Below are 21,319 nucleotides of genomic sequence, written 5' to 3' on the forward strand. Positions count from 1 at the left end.
CTTTCCCTAAGGGCTCCTGCTCAAAAGTTTTCCGGAGATCTGAGAAGGGAGAAGAAAATAAAATAATTAACATTATTATCAGCAGCCAGTCATTTATATTGTATTTGATTACCATACCGGATAAATGCAAGAGACAAAGAAGACAGCAGTTCTGCTCCCTGTAAAATAAAGCATTAAAAAATGTCTGGGTCTTGTTTTCACTTCATTCCAACATTAAGCAAAGATTTCATAGTGGGTTTAATACTTATATTGTGGTACAGCATGTGAACCCAGTGAGCAACCAAGGCTTCCTGTGGAAGGTTATGTCCAGACACAGAACAAAAAGTGAAACAAGTCCCTTCTTCAGATAATTTTTGTTTGATAAACTATACCAGTGAAGTACTAAAGAAAGTTATGGAAAACTAAATAAATCTGTAAAACTACAGCATATAAACTGAGTTGCCTTAAACTCATAGCTGAAAGTGCTCATGCTGTGATTTAATGTACTTTTAGCTCATAAGCATTAACTTTATAGCTTTAGCCAATTTGTCTACACCTTATCATTATCCCTGTAGCACTAAGTTATTATTATTATTAATAATAATGTAGTAATAATAATGATAATAATAAAAAGTCACTTCAAGGAGTTGAACCATGTTTAGATCCCTCCACAGCACCACAGAAACATGGAAGACTGACAGGACATTGAATGTACCTCCAAAGACCAGACCAGTTCATTGTACTGGATAGATGCAAAGTCTGGCTTTTTTGTACTCTTCTGTAACATCTATCTTTGCACTGATGGTAAAATGGACTTGAGAAGTTCCCTCCTTATCACTATCCCTGTGTTTCTGCCATAGACTGCCACCCTCTCCTCTGTGCCAGGGAGGATATGGCTTTGGAGAGCTGAGCATTCAGCCCCACTAGCTACTGGGGATATTTCTCCCTGCTGCCAGTTCCTTCTGCAAGTGGATGTGAAGCCATGCTCAAAGTCACATCAAAGAGCTGGCCTGACTTCAAAAACTTTACAACTCAGTTATTTTTGTTTTACTTCTTGTTCTAAAGTCAAACTATTTCCGTACATCAGCTCACAGTGAGGTTGCACAAATATTTGTGTCATATTGGCAACAAGACAAAGTCATATGGGAACAATTTAAAAGCCAGATATTTCATATTTTGAAGCTGTAACCTATGACTGGGCTGGAAAACAGATTACTGAATTGAACTGGTTTACAAATAAAACATGCAAAGAGTTATTTTTTTCCTAGATTACCTCCAAGATGTGATTAAGAGCTGACCCACAAGGAACTGCATCAGTGCTACCAAAAGGCAAGACCTGGGGCTGGCAAATGCAGAGATGGAAAAGGAGATGGGGTGGCTGTCACCAAAACCAGCTCTGATACCCTGAAGCTTTAAATAGCATGAGACCTCTATCTCTTATCCTATATTGGGAAAACATGATTGTTCAGCTACCTGCAATTCAGTATCAGTTCAATGGTACCGTGAAAAAGCTCTGTCATAGCTGGAGATGCTCATTTTAACTTGATATAGCAGCAAAATTCTGACATCCAAGCATTTCCCTAGTGAAGCTGAGGCATCTCAGTCCCTCCTCTGTACCACAGGCATGAGGGAAACAGCCCCACACCTGTTTTCCCACCAGAAGCATTCTTGCTCCTTCTGGCACACAGGACAGGGATGCTGAGAGCCCCTCTGATGGGACAAGATTTATGGCCACAGTTTAAGGCACCAAAGATAAGCTTTGGTACACCCTACTGCAGCAATGTAATTAATTGCTGCCTCCAGCTCTGTGCTTGGTTGGGATTACCTCCTGTCAAAAGGAAGCTCATGCCAAAGTCACAGCTACACCTCACTACAAACCCCACAATTCCAACTTTAGCTCTCGCTGAAGGGGGCTCTACCCTACAACACTGGATAACTTGGGGCAAAGAAGAGGAGCAAAAATCTGGACATGAATGTTTCTCAGGATGACATGCCAAGTTTCACCAGGCTGTGCCTGTCAGCATCCCTGTCACACTAGAGTTATTCCAAGCCACTGAGGCTCGTTCATGGGACAGCAACCACAGTAAGTCTCTGATGTCTCTACAGAGTTCCCAGTGCGTTGCCAGCAGCACCAGCTTCATCCCACCCTCTCTGACAGGCCACCCAGTGGACATTTGGGTTCTATGGCTCCATTTGAGTAAATCTGAAACTCTCCAGCTGCCCATGGGTGGGAGTCTTTCCAAGGACAAAATTCTGAGTTTTGGCTTGCTGCAGTTCTGCACATTAAACATGGAAATGAGCAGCTCTTTCAGGAGCTGGTAGGTTTCTTGGGAACTTACCTTCTTCTTTGGGCCCAGGCTCCTCATCCATCCTGTGGGCTTGATAGGTATCCTGGGCACACATAATGTCAGGATAATGCAGTTTGCTTCAAATTAGCAAACAGGTGGGGCTATATTGCTAGCAGTACCCATAAGATCATATTATTGCTAGTTCCACAGATATCTTCAGAAGAAAAGGATTACCTCTACATCAGGTACACCTTAGCGCATTTAGCAGGTACACACACATGCACAATGCAATTATTGTGCTCTAATATCATGGTTGAGAGAAAATGAGAAAGTTACTGTAACAGTAATAGAAGCATATAAGCACAGTATTAAATAGCATATTAATAATAGCTTTCAGGTATTCAGGCTGAAGACAGTAGAGGGAGATTAGACAATAATCTGAATATTTTTCTTGACATCTTGATTTACTGTCCTACCTGAAATATTTAACAGAGCTCTAGTTCTACATTGCCTCACATGCACAACAATCACCTCTCCCACAAAGCACTTGCCTTTAGAAAAATCCCCAAGTTTTAGTGCATGCAAAAGTAAATAGCATTAATCTAGAAATGTGTAATAACAGTAAAAAAATCCCCCCTTAGTATCTTGTCACCAACAGCTGGAATTGCTGGGTATGAACAGCCCCTCTTCCATGGGAACAGTTGCAGTGGTGCTGCTGCAGATGAGATGAACTCTCTGGGTCCCCTGCTCTCCTGGCTGCCCCACCCACAGGGCCTTGCTGTAGGAGGATGCTCTAATGGCACTGTTGGGTTCAAGCATTTCAATGATCCACAAACTAAAAATACACTAAGTGAAGCCTTTGATATAATAGGCAGTAATGTTCTCAAAGGAGCCATTAGACATTATTGAGTAAATTATACTAATTTGGCTGGGGTGAAGGTACATAATTGTGTATTTACAAGACTGGGAGCTCTTATATCCTGTTGGCTCCCTCCCACGTGTTCACAGCTTTATCCCACCACCTCCCGCAGCAGCCATGTCACCTACAAATGGCTCCAGATGGCAACAGTGCAGGGCCCTTATGGTTAGTTGACCTAACCAAGCATAAGGTTGGCTGGTTGTGACAAACATGAGATGGGTTTCTAACTGATGATGAAGCAAAGGGCCTGGAAAAACATCATCCTCATCTGCTGTAACTATCATGAAACATCCTGCTTGGACAGCACTGGGTTTGGAAATGACTGCTTTTTCTCTATGGCCCTTGCTATGATTTCTGTGGGTAACAATGACATCCTTCTAATTCTCCAGTCTTCAGCTTCCTTTGCCATTTAACAATTATAGTCATCACAGAAACCTCACACTGTCAGCTGGGAGTGGGTGAGCTTGATAATGTACTGAGGGACTTTGGATCTTTCCCAAGCAGAGTATTTTCAATAACACTTTTCAATTTCTCAAAGTGTCATATAAATTACAATTGCTTGTGAGCGGGGACAGAAGGGATTCATTTTCCCAGAGAATGGTAAGAGACTAATAAAATACATCCCAAAGAAGCTTTAATAATCTTCAAAAAATATACCTGGAAAACCAAATCAATAAAACATTTGATCCATTCTGGATCAGGACCTCTCTGTTATGAAAGTCTCAGATGGGCAGCAGCCCTGTTACTGAGATGCTGAGAGAGCACATTCCCTACCCTTACCTTCTGTCAGGGGGACAAGAGAGAAAGGCAGCTGTACTTTCTTTCCATTTTTAGTTTGGTAATGTAGAATAATCCTATATTGCTGGTGTTAGCAATACCCTTTCTCCCCTTCTGCAGGTAATATTCCCCATAGTGGAACGAGCTGGAGTGGACAGTGGTGCTGAAGGGCCCATCCTTTCTTTTACCAGCTCTCTGACTGCCAGGCTCAGGTAACAGCCTGCACCTCCACCAGGTGCTTTACCCCACCTCTACCTTCCTTTCAAGGCTGTGTTCATAAAAGAAACCAAAGGCAGCAATTACAATTCTGGTCTGCCACCTTCAGCCAGACTATTTTCCTTACTAAAGCACAGTCCTAGTGAATTCAGAGGGGGCTCTTGTGGCATATATTGCAGCACATTTACAGCATACTTATGGTGAGACTTCCCTCCAAGACTCCTGAAATACTCTGCACAGCCCTCTCTGATATCAAAGGACATAAGGCTGCAAAAGAGCTGCATGGAAATAAGGGAATTTTCATAAGCATAAAACTGAAATAAAGTAATGGGAAATCAGACTCTCAGTGTACACCATGTTGTTAACTTTACTTCTGAATTGTTATGCTTTTTGGACAAAGGGGCATTAGATCTAATTTTTGATGTACTGCTAAATTACTTCATTATATGTTTAACACATTTTTATCTTACAAAACACTCAGAAGTTGGATTTTTGCCTGCAAAAGGTAATAGATTATACAGGAAGTCATTTCCCCCTTCCTTTTCTACCTGTCAGCTTCTAAGAAAGAGCGAAGAACAACCCTATTATTTTTTTTAATCAAATATATTTTATCTCTTTGTTGTTCTGGGTTTTTTACTGTGATGTGTGGGTGGGTAAAACTATAAGGATATCTTTTATCTTTTCTGAGAAATGTGATAAGAGGCAGACCAGGCGCTTCAATGTGGTGCTAATGCAAGGGTGACTAATGAATGAGCATGAAAAACGGACACTTGTCAGCCAGGAATTAGATGCAAACCAGACAAACAGAACAAGGCAGCATTACTGTCAGGGAAAGATGGATTTCTGCCCTTGGTAGACCTTTTAGACTCTGTTCTTCCAGTAACTCCAATGTCAACTTTCCTCCTGTTTACTGAACAGGATCAGAGCAAACATTCTAAAATATAAGCAAGATTTAAGAGCTCAAAAAGAAAAAAAGACACTTATTTTTTTTCTATGTAACTGTCATATTAAATATGGCTATTGAGAGAAATATGTTCAGTGTGTGTTTTCAGAGAAACAAGGGTTTAAGAATGTGAAAAGACCTCCAAAAAAAGTATGCATTTCTGTACAGAAGATAGCTTGCTTTATATAGGTAAGTATATACAGCCATCCACATAAAACCAAACACATCAAAAGCAAAAAATACAATAAAAACACTAGAGAAAAAGTGAATATGGCTTGGTAAAATTTTCACTGTTATTAGAGGACCAATATGTGGTATGTAACCAAGATTTCAAGATTTCAACCACTTCTTCCCCTGAGAGTGTTTTCAAGAGGCAAGGTTCAATTCTGTTTTAATTTTACCTGGCCTAATAAGAACATCCAAACAGAAAAATAATTGTGGGGAAAGACTGGTAAAATGTCACTGATGCTCTACAAAATGAAAGAGAATCCACATGCTTGTGAAAACTCTTCTCAGTGCATTTATTCCCAAACTTGGATGACTGATTCTTAATTCCAGAAACATGACTAATATTCTAAAATGGGTTTCTTCCTCTTCCATCACTTTCCACAATGCGGATAGAGTTGAGAGACTCCTTTTTGCTTACAAAAAAATCTAATAAATACTGAATTTCAAATCTAAATGTAAGAAACCCTGCCCTGTCAGGCATAGTTTGGCCTTGCTTTAATGTTCACAGCTGAGTCTGTCACCTTTGCAAAGGGATCAATCGCACTGGTGGGTAAGTAATGGAAAGGTTAGGTACAAAAACCTCTTCTTCTTTTTCCATTTTGTTCTAGTGTGATTCCAGCTCTGTTATTAATTAGATAAACCAGATTTCCAGTGAGACAATCACAGGAGTGTCATCAGGGGATCCCCCTGCAACCTCGATCAATGGCTTTTCTAAGTGTGGTGTCTTGCCCTGCAGAGTCCCCTGCGGTACCAGCTGCACGCTGGGCGCTGATCAAAGCCTCCTGCCCTCCTCCAGAGCACTGCAGCTCACAGAATGGGATTGCAGCTGGACAGGGCTGGGCTCTCAGCTGGCCCACACTTCAGCAGCTGGAGTTGAAGACTGAGGAAATAAGTAAATACCTCAAAACTCTGTCTTAATCCTTAATACACAACTCTGTGCTACTCTGTCCTTTTTTGGAGGGGCTGTTTCACTTCTGGCCAGACCTAAAGACAAATGTTGCAGCACCAAGAGGCTGACATAGCCACCTTTTCAGTCTGGAGAGGAACATCACAGATGGTGGAACCTTCCAAAGATGCCTGACAGCTCGTGGCTTGGGCTGAGCTTGTCTGTAGCCCTCTGGTGGCCCACATAGCCAGGAAGCAGCATGAGCTTCCAGGGCCAAACAGTTGAGGGGGACTGCAGCAGTTTCTTGGAAATGCACACCTTGTTTTGGGATGCAGGCTGCTCTATACACCGACCTGGGCTACAGAATGAGGAGAGGAACACCTTTTGCCTGCCACGCTACCATCTGCAAGACATTCTGCATGAGCCCAGGACCTTCTGTCCTCTTTTGTTTCCTTTGTATTTTCAGCCTGAGCAAATGGGAGGTGCAGACTGGCCAGCCCTCATTCTGTCAATGGTATCTTCAGCCAGCTGGGAATAACACCATACCCCAATGATTCTAGAGACTCACTGCTTACAGATCTGCAAGAAAACCATTTCTTTCCCCTCCCCTCTTTACCTCCAAGCTAATCCAGCCAGGTGCTCATAAGACTAAACCATCTTTTGCAACCCAGCTTCCCTGTGGGCTGTGCTTATAATGAAGAATGACCCACTCAACACATTTGGTATTGAAACAACTGTAAAAAATACAAGTAAACAAACTTTGTCAAGAATCCACTGAGCAGATGGGTTCCCAGGTGTACATTGATCACACTATTCTCCTCCTCTTCTATTTTTACTTGATAGCTCAATATTTTGTTGTAAGCTTAACCTAAAAACCAACTTATAAATGTAATTCTAGTCATTTGATGATTGAAGATGGACTCCTAAGTTCTTGTTTTTCAAATAAATCTAAATGTAATGTTCAAATGACTTAACCTCAACAGGTGACTTTTTACACAACAGATGTGCTAAAGGTACTAAAGACAGGCATTAGAAACACCAGGTGTACATTACAATTCACATGTAGAATTGAATTTACAAGACACTGAAACACTTAAACTGAAAACTCTTTATAAGTGGGGTTTTGTTCCTGCTCTTCTGATGCACTAACATAACTCACACAGCTGTCTGGTGACTACTAAAATACAAGCAAAAGTGTATTAACTTCCTGGCTGGATCTATCAGCACTAAGGCCCTAATCAGACTGTACTGAAAGATGATAATTTATTAGGCATGACAGTGCAGGCAGGATATTCTCAAAGCTCCTACAGAGGGATTAAATTAATGTTAATTCAGTAAAGGAGTTTCCTTTTGTTTTTTAAGCAATACAAGCATCAGGTCCACCCTAATTTATGGAGTCTTGGCTTTTCCATACAGTGCAATGTAATTTCTATTTATTACTGTTGCAACTGCATTCTTAAATTAGGGAGTGGTCATGCCTGTTAACTGGGGAAGTGGTACAGAAGAGTGCCTGTGCTTTTCAGGAGCACAAGCAGAGAGGCAGGTAAGACTGAATATGCTAAATGCACAGTTAACCTCTCTGCTGCCCTTTCTGTAATCTGCTGCTCTTCAGTAATCTCAGCTCGAGACCACATGCCTCAGTCATCCCTTTATTAACTCCAAGCAGCGGATATTGATTAGTAGCAACTTAAATGGCACACAAGGAAGGAAGGAATTAAGGTCCTATCTCTGCTAACGCTCACACACACACTTGCCAAAGTACACAAACCACATTTTAATGTTCTTTCTTAATACTGGATATCCTGGATGTACCTTCCTATTAACATTTTCAGTTGCTGACCTTCCTAGCTCCCTTCTGCTTATCTCAACATCCACCCAACTTTGTTCCTGTTGTAAAGGGCTCTAATGCCTTAGTGGCTGCAGAACGTGTCCTCACAGCTCTGCTTGGATCAGGTAGGAGAAGGGAGGGAAGAAAGGCACTGCAGCCATGTGCCACAGAGCATGGCCCCCAGCACAACAAGGTGAGATAAACAAGTATCACTAAAGAATATGTGACTGGTTTTCATATCTGCTCCTTTGCATAACTGCAAACCCCTTGTAAGCAGAGATAAACCATCAGATGAACCAATCTAATTTTCTCTACTGCATTTATCTTATCAGTATACAGTATCTGACATGCATATATTAACTGCATGCCTTTGAAAAAATGTCTGGGAGAATAAAGGCTTTCAGATAAGTACGTGGGAAACTAGTACAGAATGTAAAAAAAAGATTAACAAGCACAGTTCCTTACTACATCAGGGCTTTTAAAAATCTTTTTTCTTGGTTTTTTTTTTTTTTAATTCTGATTTTGAGATAGTGGATAAAGGAGAAGAACAAACTATTCATATCCATTACACCAAAAAAGATAATAGAAGAAACAGAAAAATATAGAAAAAAGGTAATAGAAATTACAGAAAAAGCTTCTATTTTCTCATAGATGTTTAACAAATCCAAAACCTGGGAGCAGATTAAGGGCTTAAATTTTTACTATATTTTCTCAAGGAGAGCATGGGTTAACATCATGAAGTCAGTGAAGCTACAGCAACACCAAAGTGGTGCAAATGAAAAGTGAGTTTGCTCTATGCACAGGGGTTTAAAGCAATTTGTCTTAGCCACTCCTTTATTATCTGATCTAAAAATTAGGTCAAATCCTGCAGCTATTGTTTAGTCTTTATCAGATGTATGTTTCAGTGGGTTTAACTCTATTTTTGGTTACACAGGCTCAGATCTCATTCATTGTTTTAACAGGAATTTTGCCCCATTCAGTTTTATCTGCTCAGTGGCAACAGCTCTGTTACAGAAAATTCACATTAAAACTTTATATTTGATTGCATTTTTCACAGCCAAAGGCAAAGCTGTCCAAAATCCCTCCTTTCTCCCATCCTCCATAACAGGAAAATTTTTTAATTGAGAAGAAAAACTGCATCAAAACATATTAGTGACTTCTAAGGCTCCTCATAGGATTTGCCTAGAATAAATCAGAAATGTGCGAATAAATAGGAAATGTGTTTTAGCACTTTCCTAGGCAAATACCTTAGAAAATTTACTGTATCTTTCCAGCTCCACCAGGATACATACATTAGGTGTCACTACTTTTTTGGTTTCTGATATATCTAAAATGGCAAAGTGAAAATTAATCCCGACAAATCTGCTGGTTTAAGAGGATGAAATGCTCAGCTCTGCTCTCATGGGCACACCGACGCCCCAAGACACTGAATTCCATGAAACAGGAAAAACATGCCTTTGCAGAAACAGCCTACACAGAAGGGAGTCATTTCCCAGCACAGGCATAATGATCCAGGAGTGACATTTGCTGTTAAATGGCCTGAACACTTAAGGAAGCTGGAATGTTGTCTTTAAACTCAGGCTCTTTTCCTGTCTGTATTGCCAGCATGGGCAACCTTTGAACACCAGCAGCATCTTTAGTCCATATTTATAGATCATTCCTTTCCTGAATAACTGAAGCTCTTGGTCAAAGCAATGCTGCAATTGATTTTCACAGAGAACTTTCATTGACCAGGTTGTTATGTACTTTCTGACACATGCCTGACCCTGTATTAAACAAACACAAGCTGCTTTTCCAGGATGCACATTTTTCACACTTTCAAATTACTTTTCAGTTAATTCTATTACACGCTCAGTGAACAGTGATGCTGGGTGCTATTTTTCTGTTTGTTTGTTTTAATGGAGTGCAGCTTCAGCCCTTGAGAGGACAGAATAATTCCAGAATCAGACGTAAGGGCATAAGGGAGAAAAAACAGAAAGTGGATAAGGAGAAAAGGAGAAGTAAATGAACAGGGAGAGGGAGAAACGGGAAGAGAGAGGGGAGAGGGAGATGATGGAGAGAGAGAGAGAAAGAGGAGAGAAGCTTTTCCTTATGTGTTAGATATGGCTAGTTATGCTACAATTGCCCCTGTCAAGATAAAATCACCAGGTTCAGGTATTAAGATAAATAATTCCACTTAAGCAGTTTACATGCTCCATTGGCCCCTCACCTTTCCCAAAGGTGTCAGTGCTCACTCTTGTGCCAATTAAAAGGGAAGACTGCACTGGTGACAAATAAGCAGCTATAGCTACAGATTGATGTGGAGAGATGGACTCTTCTGTCCCTCTTAAGATTGGACATCCTTGATTTCCTGGATTAATAAATACTGCATAGAACCTCCATTGTATCCCAGCCTCATGGCACACTGTGTAGCCATCAGAATGCTTAACCAGCTGCATTGCAAGTTTGTTATGACACAATTTTTTTTTTATTGCCTGTGCAGATTCAGTCCTAAGAAGTCAAAGTTGCGAATACAGATGAGCGTTGGTGTAACTGAGGTTAAAGTAGTGGTCTTGCAAACCAAATGACATCAAAAAGTAAGGCATATTCCCCACATCATCTTTCCGAGTTCCCAGAAAGTAGGTTGGAGTTACCTGACAAATTTATAGAAATCTGTGCATGGAGAATTTTGCAGAGAATGTGCTTTTGTTGCTGGTTTAAAATCCACTGATTGAAGGACTCATACTTCAATCCTTAATCCCAGGGACTCTAAGTGACTTGCCTATGTCACAGCTGTCCAAGAATCCCAAATTTGGGCACAAGAGGTTAAAAAAACTTCAGTAAAATACAAAGCCACATTTGAGTTACAGGTGTCTAAAATTCCCTGGTATTTATTTAATTAGACTTTTCTGGGAGGAAAAAAAAAAACCACTGAGACTCTGGAAAAATCACTGAACTGATTGTTCTCCTCTTTCCAAAATATAGTAAGTAAAATAAGCAAACTCTGCATTATGAGCACCTTCAATAGAAATGTGGACACCTGGGAATGTCAGTTGATATAAAATAACTTGCATTGACAAATAATGATTATGTGTTATATAGGAATTAGGTGCTCAGGTATGCCAGGACACAAAAATTACTTAAATATCAAGTAAAATACACTTAAGTATATATAAAATACTTCCAAACTGTGTTAATTTAATGGTCATCTGTCAGGGGCTACCTGGCAGGACATGAGAATCTACTGAATGAGTTAACTGCAAAGTCATAATCTAAAAAACCTGTTCAAACATCGCTAAGCCTCTCTGAAGTGCTGACTGCTTGGAAGAAAAAAAGAATTGAAACCACTCTCTTTTGTTTCATTACAAAAAAGGAAAATCCTCAAAGTTTTGAAAAGCTTCCTGCCATGAGAAAGCAATACGCACACGTGTATTGGCATTTCTGCTTTTGCAGGAAGACTGTCTTGTACAATAGTCTTAATTCCCCTTAGCCCTGGGGAAATTCTTCTCTGAGGGTAGGCCTATACTTAAAAGTACAGGTCCCTATTTCCTATTTTACTTGGAATAAAAGCTTTCAAAAATGGGTATTTCAATAGCACCTCTGAGATTTGTATCTAGATGTTTATACAGAAGGTACCTCCTCTTTGAGGATTTAACCAAGTAGTAGTTTCTCAAGAAGAGAAGGAGAATCAAGCCCTTAATGGAGAGTTATAATGACAGAGAGTCCTTTCTCTAATATGTCTGTGAAAAGGTTTATTTGGCTGGAAGAATTCTCTTATCCTATTATAAGTTGCTAGGCACAGTGCAGGGAATATAAGTATGCTGCAAATCCAGCTTCCAATGACCTTTTCTCACAAAATGTGTTTTTCCTGAGTGAAAGCAGTGGAAGAAAAGCAATTATAGATGATATATTTTGTTCCTATTATACAGAACAGTATTTCATCATGTGAAAGAGAAATGGGAGTCCCCAGTGTGACTACTCTATTACAAAGAAAAGCACCTCTTTGAAAATTAATGAACATTAAATATTTGTACAGTCAAATGAAGATCTGTTTTCAGGGAATTGGTTGCCCTGTGTTCTTGGGGTCTAATCTGGGAATGGTTCCAAATAAATACTGAGGCTAGTAGCCATGAATGACAATGATGAAATTCTAGGGTTCAGATGACCACTTTCAAACTCATATTACCAACCTGACCACATGATACGCTAAACACACACTTTTTTCTTTGCTAAGGAACAGCAGCTCTATTATCTGACTGCAGTGATACATATTTTCAGCTTTACAGAAAAGAGTCTGGGTGTTCTGGTGGGCACCAAGCTGACATTAAGTGAGAAATGTAGCAAATGTTAGCAAATACGGCTAATGATGTCCTGGGCTGTGCTAGAGAAAAAGCATTGACAACAGGTGAGAAAGCTGATCCTGTCCCTTGATTCAGCCCTTGTGAGGTCACATCTGGAGTGCTGGGACCAGTTCTGGGCTCCCCAGTACAAGAGATACATGAACATACTGGACCAGTCCAGCAAAGGGCCACAAAGATGACAGCAGCAACTCTCCTACAAGAAAAAGCCAAGAGAGCTGGGACTGTTCATCCTGGAGAGGAGAAGGCTCAGAGGGATCCTATTCACCAGATGGGAGAGTGCAACAAAGGCACAGTCAGGCTCTTTTCAGTGGAGCCCAGTGATGGGACCAGAGGCAATGGAAAGAAGATGAAACACAGAAAGCTCACTCTGAACATCAGGCAACACTTTCTGATTGTAAGGGTGACAGAGCAGTGGCACAGGGTGTCTAGAGAGGTGGTGGGGTCTCCTTTGTTGGAGATACTCAAAAGGCATTTGGAGATGGTCATGGGTAATTGGCTCTATGCGTCCCTGCTTGAGCCAATGGTTGGATCAGATGACCTCCAAAGATGCCTCCCAGAATCAACCACTCTATGGTTCTGTGAAAAGAACAGCTATCACCTCTTTCCATAGCTCGCTTTGTTAAGGTTCCTACTCATTAGCTTCAGGCGCTTTTATGGGCACATAAAACTGCTGTACTCAATAAATACTGGTTTTGATGCCACACATAGGAGAACGAGGTTTAGCTCTTAAGACGAGAACAAACCAAAACTCTTGTGAATATTTCTGAAGGCCTCAGTTTCAGTATGCATCAACAACTGCACAAAATACAGAATGGCTGGAAACGAAACATCTCCCTGGAATGGCAGAGACTGCACTTCTCCTCAGGTAAGCACCACCACCCCCGCTGCCCAGCCGAGCACTCACAGGCAATGCGGACGTAGGCTTTGCGGCTCTTGGTGGTGCCTGCAGAGCTCCAGGCTACGCACTGGCACCAGTAATCCTCCGGCCCGAAGAGCTCCTCCACCTGCTGCCGCGAGATCTCGATGCTCACCTCCCGCACAATCAGACCTGTCAGGGGGCAAGGAACACCGGTCAGTGCTGGCCTTACTGATGGACAGAAAATGAGCGTCGTTGCAGAAATCTGCTTGCAAAGCTGCTGGGAGACCTTACATTTCTCTACAAATATCTACTCAGCAACACAGACTGTCATAAGGATGTGAAGGGAAAGAAACTCACACTTTATCTGCATAATGAGAGATGTGGGTGAGTGAAAAACTAATTGCTGGAGATTTTGACTTTCATCACATACAGCATGTATTTTAGACAAATTGGAGGAACAGCGCCTCAACTAATATAAATTGTACCACATCTCTAGGACAATTTACATCAAGGGACATTCCAGACCAGTTTTATTTTGATATATCATAAAACCACATAATCATTCAATTTATATGACTTCCTTAGCCTTTTTGTACTTCATATCTTTTTGCTAGACAGACACAGCACAGGGAGAAGTCCTGTTCACTGTGATACTGAGCTGCCAGGGAAATAGATTTTAGGATGGCAGAAAATGTCCCAATACTTCATGATGATGAGCACACGTGCTGCAGTGTGCTTATTGCAAGCTTATTGCCTTATACTTAAGGCAAGTAGTGCCTTAGTAGGACACTACCACTGTCATATATGCTACAGATGTTGGGATATTTTTAAAGGGATTTTATAAAAGAGTGAAACACAATTCAGTGCCTGGCAGTCTCTCTGGCCCTGCCCTCCATAACCCATCTCAGCACAACCCTCCCCCCAACCCACAGCTGCACCCACGAGGACAGTGACCCACTTGCCATCCTCCCAAGCAGATTGAGATTTGCCCACATTTCCCACACAGTGCTCTCTCTGGGGAAGCCTTTTTGCTTCTTCTAAGTGCAAGGAAATTCTGCGGCGTCTCAGACACCACTGTGAGCATCACTGCAAAATGTGTGGATCCTTTAATGACAACCACTGTGTTTCACACTGACACAACCCCCTTCTTTGCTTCAAAATGCACTCCCTGGTCTAAAGGCTCTTAAATACTGGGTGGGAGAAAGTGTTTACACCTTTTCTCAGCATATTTGCTCTTTGCTGATGATGCCAAAGTATTGACAAATTTCTAATGCATACCTGCCTGTAGAGAACACCAGTGCCATTTCAAAGATGCACTCTTGCAAACAGCCTTGAATATATAAATTCACGTACAAATATTTTGTGTAGTGAGATTGATTTTCTTTTTCTTTCCAGAATTGCCAGGAAACTGAACTGAATTATCCTTGGATCAGAGCATGCACAGGCTGTCCCCGTCACCAAACACCAAAGGGCAGGTCCTTCTGCTGAGCACAGTCTCGAGCCTGTGGAGGCAAGCTACCCTCAGCCTCCTGCCACAGGGCTTACAAGGGGATATTCATAAGGTGAATGTTCCCAGTTGTACAGCATGGCGTGTTCCTCAAGCACTGGAAAGCAGGTCAGCCCTTTGATTTGCCTCCAGCCTCACAGAGGCTCCATTCAGGGAGCCAGTGATTAATTACTGTTTGCACACAGTTGTGCGCTGCCACTGTGGCTGCATGCTGCCTGCGTCCCAAGCTTGGGCAACAACCTGGCAGCAGAAAGGAATTAAGGCATGTAACACCACAGACTCCTCTGGTGGGAATGCTTTCTAATGAGATGTATTTTCCTGCTAGAGACTATCACAGCCCAGCTCCCTTTTTATTTCATTATCCTTGACATCTTTAGCCATTGAATAATCAGCTTCTTTGGGGGAAACACTTAATAGCTCTTCTCTTTGAAATGAAATACTCAAAATATGGTAACAGCACTCCAAAGAATGGAAATCAAAGCAGTGCATGGGAATTTGATATGCAGTGAATACTGTGTTATAAACTTATTTTGCTTTGATGAGCTAATTTGGCTCCAAGAGGGGTCTGAGGGATAGCTTTTGTCCTGGTGAGAAGAGCATGAAGAGGGTGGGGAGGAGCATGTACCTTACATCCATAAAAATTGTTATATTTTCCCAGTGCAACTGCTGCTAGCCTAAAGATTCAGCTCATTCCCCCAGTTTTTACTGTACTAGCCCAGGGAGCTTTTGAAGGTTACAATATTATGTTTTTATAATAATGCTGATTATGACAGAGCTTGATGGAGCAGTGAACTTTGTTACCCAAGGGCTAAAACAAGCATGCTCATAATGACCATACTGGTTAATAATGATTATGAAATAGCTTTAACATTCAGGACACAAATGCTGTTTTCTGATTGTCTGTGGAAGATACAAAACTATACTACAAATAGCTGCTCCTTATGAATGCACCAGCAGAATTTTTCATCTCAGACCCCATGAGATGCTTTCTAATTCAAAATAATAACCTACTCCTGGTAAAGCCTTTTGGGATGGCTGAGAAGTACTGACATGTTTCAGATTATTCAGAGTAATTTGGTCTTTGAGTAGCATCAACAGTTGTGCTATGACGAAAGAGATGCACACCTTCTTTCTACAGCAAATAAATTTTACCTCTTTCTGCTTACAAGCAAAAAACATCATTGTGTCTTGATCTCTAAGGTAAACGATGGTTCCTAGAGTTCAAATGTACAAAACCAGTTGGTGGTAGTGATTATCTGCAATATAAGGACCCATGGCCAGAACTCAGGGACTTGATTCCACCACTGTTTCCCAGCACAACCCACTGGTGCCTTATTGCACAAACAGCAATGCTGATTTAGGAGAAAACCCTCACCAGCTGAATCACACCCACCATCAGACCCTGGGGCAAGCACAAGGGGTCATGTTTCCCTTGTTGTATCAACTCACAATCTTATTCCTTCTGCTAGCACCCTCCAACATCACCCCAAACAGAAAGTCCCTTTCTAGGCTATATTGCAAACACTGCAATTTGCTGAGATATCTCAGATAGCAGCTGCCTTGTTACCAGCTGACACACGGCTGTACATCAGATTTCACAGAGGAGTTGGCATACTCTGTCTGCTTTCATTCAGGAGTGTATTGCTTATCCATCTCCCATGGGCACCAAGTGCAGGAAAACCCTTGCATGATGACTTCAAACTGAGATCTTCATCTTATCTCTGTTGGACCTGCTTCTGCTTCTACACTAAACAACATTAGCTAGAGGAATGGAAAAAGAAAAAAAAGGAAAAAGGAGAAAAAAAGCTGAAAAACCTATGTCTCAATATTTCCAGACAATGTGGCACGCTGCACCTCTGATAAACAGGGAACTGTTTATCAAATTGCTTGATTATAAGTGAGTGCACAATCTCTGAGAGCAAAATTAGAAGTTGCTTTATAAAACCAGTCCCTGTGCTTTGCCCAAATACACTTAGGACAAGACAGACTAAGAGATAAGCAATAATTTATGCATCATATACCTCCCTGATACTGGCCTTGTCACTGTGCTAAGTAAAAAATGTCACCTTCTCACAGAAGGGTAAATCCTTTACCTTATCTTCTTCTTTAGAAATATATTGAATTTTTCAGTCCAGTTCTTTATACAGCTAAGCTATATAGCAGATGAAGATACACAACATAAATGTGGGGGTTTTTTTTAACACTTGAGTAAGCTGCACATTTCCAGAATTACATAATAATCTCTTAGATGGTGGAATAACCCACAAGAAGTCAGGATCTTCCTATTTCAAGCAATGTCATAACAAACAGAGTTGAAGGGAAATAACAGCAATGTTGGCAGCTAGAATGTTTGACAGGTTCCTTTTATAAATCCACAAAGACTTGACCAAAGGGATATCCCTGGCATGCTCAGCATATAAAGCTGAGAGAAGAATAAGGAAAATGTTCAGAGCGATGGTATTTGTCCTGCAAAGACACCTGTGATGGACCCATGCTTTCCTGGGAACACCTGCCTGCCTACCAAGTGTTGAATAAATTCTGTGTTTTGCTTTGCTTGCACAGTTTCTGGTTTACCTATTAAACAGCCTTTATCCCAGCCCATGAGTTTCCTCATTTCTACCTGCTGGATTCTCAGCCCCATCCCACCATGGGAGTGAGTGAATGGCTGTGTGTGGCTCAGTCACCAGCTGACAACCAGTCTAAGATATTCTTTTGTTCTAGTAGTTTTCTGCCCAGTTCAGGGTGGAGGATAGCAATGAAGAAGGGTCGTGACATTTGTCATAACTGGTCTGCAATTATGTCCCAGTCCAGTGAATTAAGAAGTTGTCTATACGTCACAATTTTTGCCAACTTACTAGCACAGCTTTTTCAATAAAATAAATGTATTTCTGGGACTAATACAACTTGTTCTCTGAAAAGGGGTAGGAAAGAACCAGAACTTATTTCTGTATTTGCAGGCTATGACGGATTAATGGGCAGAGAAAGGCAGAGGGTGGAAGGAATCTTTCTCAGTCTGCCTACTGCTAAAAAGCACAGGGAGAGGCACTAGCTCATGGTGTATATCAAAATCGAAGCTAATACCCCTCATGGAGCAAAAGGAAGTGTGAAGAGGGAATCGTGCCTTATATACATGGTCTTTTATTATAACTGTATCCTAGAAACACAATAAAGGAAAGACACACTTCATACATATGGTCCTCAAGTGCTTAACTAGTTGGCTATACAAACTGTGAGGTAGATTATCTGGTCTTCAGAGGCACAAATGTTATCTTTTTTAATGTATGCAAATGCAATGCAATTGTAGATATTATGGCAGATTATTGATAACTGCAGTTATAACTCATGGCTTCCATATTGCATCCACTGAAGTAATTGGCAAATTTCTCAATGATTCTAAAAGAAACAGATTTGCTGATCAGATGCATGTTTTTCTAGGGAAACAAAAATGTCTCAAGGCTCTATGACCATATAAGACTGCACAAGACAATAAATGATCACCAACCCCACCAGAAAACAGAAATTTGTGATCAATTAATCGAATGTAATTATTCAGCTTGGAGTCAGTGTAGGTCACAGAGTTAATATCTACACCTCACTGGGCATCATTCTGCCAAGAAACTGTTTTGATATATTTGGCTGCCATAACTGTTCAGCATTTGATATTAATACCCAAGACCTGTGAAAATACTCCTCAGGACTTTGATAGAGCGATTTTGGTGAAAGTGCTACATTGGTATGTGTTTGAACCCTCTGGCAGAACAGTAAACAGGAACTATTTAGTTGCAAGACTAAATTGCACTTACAAGAACTCTAAGAAACTGCATGGATACTTTGTTTATTTTCTCTGTAAGCAGTTCAAACAGTTTCTGTGCTTTTGTGCTTTCATTTGCCCAAAAGGTATTTCATTAATTAGTAATCACATATGCCAAAGAACACATTTCTCAAGGAGATGGAACTTCATGACCTACTGGTCTGGAAAAAGACACTGCAGTAACACCTGCATATAGATAGCAGGTATATCACAGCCACTGCCAATAAGTATGGAAATACAGCCCATTTTCACAAAGGTAACTTGCAACCCTTTATACATTCAATTTTGGAAAGTCAGTTCTCAGACCATCCTCACAAACCTGATTATTTTGTGCTGCTGGTTCTCTCTCTGCTTAGACAGGTCCAGGTTCCCCCAAGTAGGTGAGACCCCAAATGTCCCTTCCCACTGCTTGGAGGGGATGCAGAGGGCAGGGACAGTTTCTGATTGATGTAAAGAGGCTTTGTGGAGCCAGCAGCAAAACAGCTCTGGGGTAGGGGCATTCCTCTGCACACTCATGAAGCACCCTTGCTGATATAGAATCAAATTATGTTCCTCATGTTCCTCATCTGATTTAAGAGTTCTAACAAAGCCTCACCAAAAAAACATTTAAAAGAGTAGCATAGTTTTGCCTCATGAAAGTGGCCAAGACCATAAGTCAAAGTGGTATGACCGTAAACAGATTTAATAAAAGAGAAAGAGATTGGTTTCTTTTCATGTAATCTTTTGGCCTTTTACCTTTAGTGGTAAAATATAAGTGACCAAAGTCAAGAATTATGATCTTTTTCTTATGGATAGCCCGGAATGACCCATCCAATTTATTTAATTGTTCATCACAGGTGCTGTCAACAACCTGTGTCTGTTTGCTTTACCTGGTGAAGTAAATTTTTGACGAAGGTAAAAAAAAATAAAACCAGTGCTATGCAGGAATTTAAATTTATTTACCCTCTTGCAGAGATGGATCCCTCACAGTCAGAGAGTTATTCCACTAGAATATATCAGAGTACTTAAGCTATAGAATTTGATGTTTAAAAATGAATAAATAGGCTATGCACAAGAAGAACAGCTTCAAATATTAAAGTTCTTGCTGAGAAAAATGTATTCTGTGCACCATAATGGGACTGAGATGATTGCAGAATGGCACACTTTGCCTATAGCTTATTTTCTATATAGAGTACCTGTAATCTTAACAAAAGACAGATAGACAGATAGATATCCAGAGATAGTTTAAAAGAGTAAACAGCTTTTACACCCAGTAATCCTTCACACTGCGACTGCCTACACCTGGCTTTGTCTCAATACACTGCTTTTACACAAATTGAGGCTGGCTGGCAATATGAAATAACTGTGTGAAGATCACAAACAATTTTCCACAAATATTAGCTTAAATATTTAAATTAAAATCTTCCAGCTATTTTTGGTCTCTTCATAACTTTCTCTTTAGGAAATAGATACATTCCGAACTCAAATTAACACAGGTGAAGGCAACAGTGTAATAAAGTCAAGATTGCTCTAAAATCAATGTCAGGTTTGCACTGGCTTGCATCCCCTACCTACGTTATCTAATTACCACCTAATGGTATTGAGTTAAACTAAAATCCAAGCTCCCCTGTTTTTTAACTGACTGACTTACACAAAAATTACAAAGGGCTGTCTTCAGAGGGATTTGACTTTGAATTTGAATTAAAGAACATGTATTCTGTTTAGGTTTTGTTTTCTTTCAGTGAAAACAAGGTGGTTTTGTTCTTTTCCCATTAACAACTGAAGGACCAAGTTGTGTAAGATGCAGAGGAGATTTCAAAACAGAGTTCTTGGATGCTGGTGGAAAACAAACCACATGCCCTGGTCCCTGCCAACATGGTGGGTTTGTCCCCTTGGTAAGGTAAAATAGCCCCTCTGCTATCTCCTCCCCTGGTTAATCTCAGCAGTTGATTGCTTTACATCACCCTTAAACTACAGCTGTTTAATACCTTGGAACAGCATTGGATTGCTTGTTCTCAGCCTACAAACCATTCAGAGATAAAAGAAAAACACCTCCCCCTTTGTTTCTTAATGAAGGCTATTTTCTGGTTGACAGCAGTTTTTGCAAATATGTACAAATTGATTCAAAATTCATTGCTCTCTTCCACATACAACAATATGTGCCTAAAGTTGCCACATTTTTTTCCTTTTTCCTGGAACAAAAGCATTAAGTTCCAGTGTAGCAGGACTCCAAAGAAAACCTTCCGATAAACATATATTTACATTTAACAATGGGCATCATAATTTCTGAACTCACAGAGGCTGAAGTCTAAGAGCAGAAACAATTGTGAATTGAAGCATCTTGACCCAAAAGTTATCCTGACACTAAGAAACCTCAGGTGGTAATCCCCAAACAATTCCTTGCCTGGCTGGTGCTGCTTACAGGGAGTGGAAAGAACACAGGTTGTCCACAGAAAAAAGCAGGAGTATGAGCTCTGAGCAGCTCCAGCTCTTGGGTCATAGCCCAATCTTCCCTTCTTTTGATTGAGGAACATGCAGCTGAGAAAAGATGTTGGTTTAGTTTTTTGCCAGGAAAAAAAACATGCCAATGGTTCACGTTTTACTTAAAGCAGGAGTTGAGACTTCACAAAGAAGATCTGTGCACTTTTCATTTTTGGTTCAGAGGATTTACATGCTCTTTTTAATGATCTGGGCCTTCAGCAGTGGGTAATGCTTCCCAGTCCCCAGCTTAGTGCTCATGCAAAATTGAAGCACTTTCG

General features: G+C 40.7%; 1 protein-coding gene across 1 annotated transcript in view; it reads right to left on the bottom strand.

The window, feature by feature from the left end:
• Positions 1 to 21,319, bottom strand: part of UNC5C (unc-5 netrin receptor C) — a 248,586-nt gene that overhangs the window by 62,402 nt on the left and 164,865 nt on the right. The window contains exons 4-5 of the mRNA XM_031066482.1: positions 13,309 to 13,452; positions 1 to 39 (exon numbers count right to left, since the gene is read on the bottom strand). The exon at positions 1 to 39 is cut by the window's left edge and continues 53 nt beyond it. Coding sequence (XP_030922342.1) covers positions 1 to 39; positions 13,309 to 13,452 — 183 coding nt within the window. The remainder of the gene's footprint in view (positions 40 to 13,308; positions 13,453 to 21,319) is intronic.

This window comes from Geospiza fortis, unplaced genomic scaffold, assembly GCF_000277835.1.
Source record: "Geospiza fortis unplaced genomic scaffold, GeoFor_1.0 scaffold11, whole genome shotgun sequence".
NCBI lineage: Eukaryota > Metazoa > Chordata > Aves > Passeriformes > Thraupidae > Geospiza > Geospiza fortis.